We start from the raw sequence: 6,811 nt of genomic DNA, 5'->3' as shown, positions 1-6,811 counted from the left end.
GGAAAATATTTAGTGGGAAGAGTGGCATTGTTTTACATTTTTGCAAATACCTTTAATGTCTGTTGCAATAGATAGCTGGATTCTCCTATCTGCTTCTACATCCCATCTGTTGCGATAGCACATATTGTGTGGTTTCTGGAAAATTCCATGATGCGTGAGAGAAGTGTGAGAAAAGGCAAAAAGCATCTTGTATTATGAAAATAGTTTGGGCCACGTAGAAGGGGCCTCAGGGACGCCCCCAGAGTCCCCAGACCACACTTTGAATACCTGTGATCTAGAGTGAAGGGCAGTATACCTTTTCTTGGAGGGCCATATTGTAAATATTTTAGGCTTAATCTGTCGTAGCTATTCAACTCTGCTGTGATATCAGGAAAGCAGCTACAGGTAACATGTAAACAAATGGGTATGACCATAACCCACAAAAACTTATTTACAAAAACCTGCAGGGGGTGGGAGGAGGTGGGCTGGATTTGGCCAGTGAGCCAGCTCGTGGTCTACAGCACCAAGCTTGCAGGGGCCCTGGGTTTAGGGCTTATGCCACAAAAGGGGGAGGACAGTGCCATCTGATTCGTCCTAGCCAGGCCCCTTCCAGAGGAAGAGAAAAGGAATTTCTCAGAGAAGACTAGATCTTGTATTTTAATTACCCTAGTTCCCAATTGGTAAAATCCACAGTCTCCACCTTCTACTTAGACATCCCTCGGCCAGCTCTGCTTCTCCCGTGGCCCAAGCTTCTGCCCTGCAACTCTGCTGCTCATCGGGAAGCAGATGCACATCCAACTCTGGGGAAGCTGTCCTGGCCATCTCTGCCTGTCCCGCCACCTCGGGTCATGGGCACCTGGGCGGGCAGTACACGCTAGCCAAGTGGGCCAGCCATCCCCCTGACTCCTGAGTTAGGCCACCTTAGTGACATTTTGTCATCTGTACTTCTGTTTCCTTTTGGAGCCTCTTGCCCACACACCCCTGTTCCCAGGGGGACCAAAGCTGTCTTTGGACTTGAGTCTCAACCTGCCTTTTACCACTCTTGCCTATCCCATGCCCCTAGACCTGGTGGGAATAAAAAGTCTTCAGTGAGCCGGTGTTTTTATTCCTCTGCTGCAGAGGCAAAGAACTCCTGGTTCTGGTTCCTTTGTGGATCCGAGTCTCTGACCTGACATTTCCTCCGGTCATTCCCGTTCGTCCTCTGGTCCTTCCCTTGGCTCTGCCTGCCTCCGCAGCCCTTTGGCCACCTGGCCTGCGCTGGCTGCCCTCCAGCTGGAGCACATGGCCTCTGGACCCCAGACTGGCCTGGGCACGAAGGAAAACAGGAGCCTGGGGCAGCCTAAGCAACTTGTATTGAATGCGCTTGCCCTTCCTCAACCGTCCACCAGCTTCATCTTCCTTTGCTGTCCTGGTCTTCTCTACCAGGGTAATGCAGTCACCCCAGGGGGGCCTGATACTACTGGGCAAAAGCTGGAGTCTGAGCAGGGTCGGGTGGGGCAGGCTCCAAACTAGTCTCTTTAGCTATCAGAAGGGGACCCCCCAATGTATGCCCCAGACCAGCTTGCCCAGTTTCATTCCCCAGAAAAAGATTGTGTGCCACCAGCTTGGGAGGAGATTCATCTGTTCCTCTGCCTACCACTTTCAAACTCAACCAGGAAGTTATTGCTATTTGGCTTTAAAAATAGAACATTCAAGCTGGACTTTTATGGTCTTGTGAAGAACACTGTGCTCATGCCCACCCACACCTGGTCTCTGCCCCTGCCTGGCCTCATCCAGCTGCTCAGGAGCCATTCTCAGTGGGTCCCTCAGTGGAGACTTGGTAGATTTATGAGTTCGGCCTTGGCTGAGACCTTCTCCCCATGGCTCCCAGCCACTGTTCAGCTGCTCTCCCACATCCCATGCAGCCCGCGGCTGGGATGTTCTGTGTCTTTTTCTGCCTCCACCCCAACTTGCTGAGTCACCCCTCAGCCCCTTTCCCCTGCTGCCCTGTCCAGCCCTGTGGAGGAGCAGTGGCTCGTCATGCCAGAGCCTCATTTAGTCTCACAATGGCAGTGGTGGCTCTAAGGCTACCCGTGTTGGGACTCGAGTCAGCCTGGTCCATCCCCTCCCGCTCTGAGGCACTGATCTTTAACAAAAAGCTGGTTCCTTCTCTGTCTGGACTTCAGGTGCCTTTGGGTTTGAAGCTGTCCCTGATCTGGAAAGTTACTTTTAGTAGGTGTAGACTCTAGGATTAGTCCTCAAATGATTTCTTCAGAGCCAGAGAGAAATTCCACTAAAGCTCTCAGAGATCTCCGGCACCCCGTGGCAAGACTTAAGGAGTGCCTGGGAGGAGTGCCTGTGGGGAGAAGCTGCCCCTGGAGAGCTCATTTGTAGACAGATTGTAGAAATAACTCCAGAGCCAGTGAGGCCTTAGGCCAAAATCATATAAAGAACCCAGTGAACACAGGCCTATCTTGTTTTTCCTGGAGGTTAGGTTTCTAACATAATGGAAAGAGAAGACTAATTATCATCCCCTGGAAAAGGTGAGTGTTCGCCTTCAAAGGTCCTTCAAGGAGGTAATCAGGCCCATCAATATCCTTCAGATTCAAGGCCTTCAGGTGCTGTCTACTTCAGTTCCAGTAGGCCTGCCTCTGGGATAAGATCATGTCAAACTAGGCAGCTGGGACCATCGAAAGGTTTCTCTGGAAACTGGAATGCAAGCAATGCAAGCTTTCTGGCTTAACCCATAAATCTAAGTCATTATCAAGAAAAGAGTGGAAGGGCGCAGGGCCCGGAGAGGGAGGACGTGTAGTGATGAGGGGCGGCTGGAGAGACCGCAGCGCAGACAAGACTCCTAAATCCCCCCTGCCTCTTGGACATCAGGTAACGTCTTGTGCAGCAATAACAAGCAGGCTCCCTTCTTCAGTTTCCATCTGCCTACGTGACCCTCGCCCAGTTCTGTTCACACTCACAGCTGCCCAGAGCCTGTCTGGCCCTTGGCTTTCCCATCAGCACCTGCAGCTGCTGCCCTCCTAGCCCTCTACCTCTGCACCTGCATGTCCGGAGGGTTTGTGGGAAGCTTAGGGGAGAAAGCAGGGGCGGTGCCCTAACTCAATGTCCAACCCAACCAAACCCCGTCCTCTCCCACTTCCCTTGCAGCTACCACAACACCCGCCTCCCCCAGTGCTCCTGAGTACCCTCCCATCGCCGAAGGGCCCACTGCTTCGCCTGGTCTGCGTGCTGGAACCTGGGAGCCGAACCTGAGTCTGTCCAATCTGAGGGCTGAGAGTCAGAGGGAAGACAGGCAGGGCTGGTAGAGAATCTAGGTTCCTAAGCTCGAGTCGTAGTCTAGGAGAAAAAGGCAAGTGGTGATGCTCATTTGTCACTGAGAGCTGGTGAGCGTGGCCTCGTGGGAAAGAGAGCGTCTGCCTCTTCAGAGACGTGGGCTCTGGCCTCTGCCTCCGTTGTTCTTTGGCTTGAGGTGGTAGCTGTGGTGGGCTCAAGGCCAGAGCTTCCCAGGCCTCCAGCATAGAGACGAGATCGCATGGGCCACTTCTGCAAGACACGGGGATGGGAAGTGAGTAATGCTTACTATTGCAGCCCCTCGTAGTCCTTGGCACCCCAAACTTGGCCTTTCCTAGCCCCCCTCCCTGAGACCCTCTCCCACCATGACTGCCCTGATCACAGCGGTCTCGGGCTCACCACCACTTACGGCCCCCTGCCTTCTCCTGACCCCCTGAGCCTGGCAGAGAGGCTCATGAGGAGCTGTCTGAGAAGAGCAAGGTCCTGAAAGGAGCCCCCCGACGGTGGGGAGGGAGGAGCATGGCAGAGCTGGCAGCAGCCAGGGGCTGGGCAGCGGGGAGGGCAGCAGAGCCGGGGCAAGGAGAGGGTCCTCCTGATACTGAACGGCCCTGACCTCTTCTCTTGCTCAGCCCCCAACCCAGGTACCCCTGGCCACACTTAGTGCTGCCCGTCCGTCTAAGCTGGGGACCTCCTTGCGCATCCTTCCAGCAGGAGCATAGACAACCCCAGAAAACACCAGTTGACTCTGTTCTGAGGGCTGCCCTCCTCTTGGCAGCCCTCTATGGGGTGGGGGCGCCAAAGGGGCACTGCTCCCCGCTAACTATCCCATCCCACCACGCTGCCTGAGTTCTAGACAGAACCGGCTCTCATCTCTTCTTTCTTCAGCATATTCATCCATCACCTCCTACATGCAAGGGCCTGACTTGGGTCGTCGCTTTATAGGTAAGGAAACGACTCTGCCACTGTCAGCATTTCAGAGTCGTCCCCATTTAGTCTCAAGTTCTTGCATTTTAGCTATATTTGCATGAGAGAAAAGAAATCTCAAGTTTCAAGACATTTCAGAACTGTGATGTTTAGGGGATAGAGAGGGTGAACGTATCCTCCATAAAAACAAGGCTGAGCCCTTCCCAGTGCTGTCTAGCCTCAGAGGGCAGAGATGACCCATCCTTTATAACAGTTCACTCTGCAACCAGCAGCTTACAGCACCCTTGGCCTGCTCGGTGGCTATGAGCATGGGCTCTGAGGTCAGACACCCTCAGGTTCAAAGTGCATTGAGCCACTTAATCTCCCCAAGATTCAATTTCCTCATCTGTAAAGTAATCCTCATTGGGTTCTCGTGTGGACAAGAAGATGGAAAGAACTGGAGTGCTAAGCCCAGCTCCTGGCATAACTTTCGCACCCAAATACTGTTGTTGTTGTTATTTGTGATGGTGAATATTGTTAATTATACTTTTCACTCATGGTCTCATTTCATACCATGGAGGGGAAGTAAGGCTCGTGTTAGCTTCCCTTTTATCACATATGATAAAGCTGAGGCTCAGGAAAGGCAGGTCCCGGTCTAGGAGGTGGGAAGCACCCCCCCCCCCCCACACACACACACGCTCTGCCCCCCCACTGCTGGTCCCTCCCCCACCCCAGCTTGATTGCTTCTCCAGTGAGGCTTTCTGAGACCTTGTTCTCCCAGAGGGGGATCCCTCCTATGGCAAAAGTCCAGAGGACACGGAGGCATTATACGATGATCGGGTGATGTGCCCTGGAATCTCGGACTCTCCCGGTGCGGTTTCCTTTCCCAGGTCCCAGCCCCAGAAACTGCTCCGAATTTCCCTCCTCTTGGAGGAACCGCATTTTCCATGAAGTCATTTCCAATCACCACCCCCACTGCCCCCAGGGTCAGCCGATTCCCAGGAGCCGGGCTTGGCTCCTCTCCCTGTGAGAGAGCAGGAAGCAGCCAGTCCCCGGTCCCCACGTCAGCTCTGCTCAGGGCAGGGGGCCTGAGTCCAGTCCATCCCAAACCCCATTCCCCAAGGCCCGGGGCTCGTGGCCTACCTTGAGAGGGTGTAGGTAGCAGAGTCCACGCAGGAAGGGAGGCCAGGCGGGGCCGGGCAACTCGTGGCCCAGCGTGCGGGTGAGGTGGGCTATGTAGCCGGTGGCCAGCACCAGCACGTCCAGCTTGGAGAGCTTGGTGTCGGGTGGCACCGCGGGCAGAGTGGCCTGCAGGGCCAGGAAGGCCTGGCGCAGTGTCCTCACCCGGCTCCGCTCCCGTGCAGCGTTCTTGGGACTGGCCTCGCTCTGCACAGAGGACCCCAGGTGAATGGGTCTGACGGGACCCCCATCGGCCCCTGTTTCTGAGAACATTCTAGTGTGAGGTCTCCTTCCAGAGCAGTAGTGCGCTGAACAGCAGAGACCTGGGGACCTCATGCCCCATTTGTCCCCTCTCAGTCCTGCCCTGCTTTATGCCTGAGGAAATGCAGAGAAGGTGTCACTTGGGGTCAGATGGCAGCAGGGTGGCAAGGCTGGGCTCGGAAGCCGAGAGTCCTTTCCTCTTTCTACTACTCTAGCCCTTGCTCCATCCACACCCAAGTCTGAAGCCTGCTTATCAGGGTGCCCCGGGGCCGCGGGAAGCTAAGAGCCACCCCCCCGCTCCGTAAGGCTGACCCTTGCCCGGCCACGTCCTGAGATGAAGACGCAGCTGCAGTGAAGAAGAAAGGACCCCCAACCAGGGGCCAGAACCCACAGCTGCCGTCCTGGCCCCACCACCGGCTGCAGTTCCGGGGTTGTGGGAAATTCACCCCATTCCTCCAGGCCTCAGGTCCCCCAGAGAAGTGAGTTGGGCCAGCTCTCTGAGCCGCACTCTGGTTGAGACCCCCTGCATTACCCCAACCACCCCAGCGTGGAGCCTTGGAGTCGAAGGCACCAGTGTCCCCCCTCTTGGGCAGGGACAGTAATGCTGAGAGAGGCTTTGCCATCAGAGGTGACGCCTCGGGCCCTCCAACCCCTGCCTCCCCCCACTCCCTCCACAGGTCCAGCGTTTCCTTACCCGGCCACGAGCCAGGCTCCTGGGCCTGACCCCCCGTGGGCTCGGGCCAGCTCTGCTCCACCTTTGGTCGCTCCAGCTCGTCTCTTCCCACAGGTCCTGCCTTGTTCTGCTCAGGCGGCTCCGCTTCCTGCCTGCGACCAGCCGCAGCTTGGCCTTCGCCAGCTTCTGCCCCACTCCCGGCATGGCGGGGGCCCTTCTGACCTCCCTCTGTGACATGCCACAGCCCCGGGGCAGCGGGGGGGGGTGTGTGCTGCAGTGCCTAGACGGGAGCGCAGGGCCTCACGGAGCCCGTGGGCGCAAGCTCAGCGGGCAGGCAGGTCGCCCAGCCAGCAATGTCTCCGAGGGAGCTGGCGCCCAGTCAGTCCCGCTTCGCTCCTTGCTCTGGGAAGGCCGCCCACCCGGCGCAGCCCCCGCGAGAAGCCTCCTGCCTGCCTCCCAACCGGCTCAGGGGTGGGGGTACACACGCCGGGAGTGGCCGAGCCCCAGGAGGAGGCCCCTGCTGAAGGAGGCAGG

At 56.6% G+C, this 6,811-nt stretch overlaps 1 protein-coding gene across 1 annotated transcript; it reads right to left on the bottom strand.

Moving 5' to 3' along the window:
* Window positions 1-3,333: 3,333 nt before the first annotated feature.
* TCF23 (transcription factor 23) lies at window positions 3,334-6,514 on the bottom strand. The gene is made up of 3 exons (XM_032391486.1): window positions 6,299-6,514; window positions 5,308-5,550; window positions 3,334-3,513 (listed from the first exon to the last, which is right to left on the bottom strand). The coding sequence occupies exons 1-3, from the start codon at window positions 6,512-6,514 to the stop codon at window positions 3,334-3,336; spliced, it is 639 nt and encodes a 212-aa protein (XP_032247377.1).
* Between the last annotated feature and the right edge of the window lie 297 nt (window positions 6,515-6,811).

This window comes from Phoca vitulina, unplaced genomic scaffold (assembly GCF_004348235.1).
Source record: "Phoca vitulina isolate PV1807 unplaced genomic scaffold, GSC_HSeal_1.0 scaffold63, whole genome shotgun sequence".
NCBI lineage: Eukaryota > Metazoa > Chordata > Mammalia > Carnivora > Phocidae > Phoca > Phoca vitulina.
Note: the sequence above shows the minus strand (reverse complement) of the source record. Positions and strands in the feature narration are given on the sequence as shown.

What these genes read in the sequence shown, in the direction of transcription:
- TCF23 (XM_032391486.1), bottom strand. Translation starts at nt 6,514, where the DNA reads ATGTCACAGAGGGAGGTCAGAAGGGCCCCCGCCATGCCGGGAGTGGGG. An exon ending in GGAGCCTGGCTCGTGGCCGG is followed by an intron (nt 5,551 to 6,298) that starts GTAAGGAAACGC and finishes TCCTCTGTGCAG; the next exon opens with AGCGAGGCCAGTCCCAAGAA. An exon ending in GCTACCTACACCCTCTCAAG is followed by an intron (nt 3,514 to 5,307) that starts GTAGGCCACGAG and finishes CGTGTCTTGCAG; the next exon opens with AAGTGGCCCATGCGATCTCG.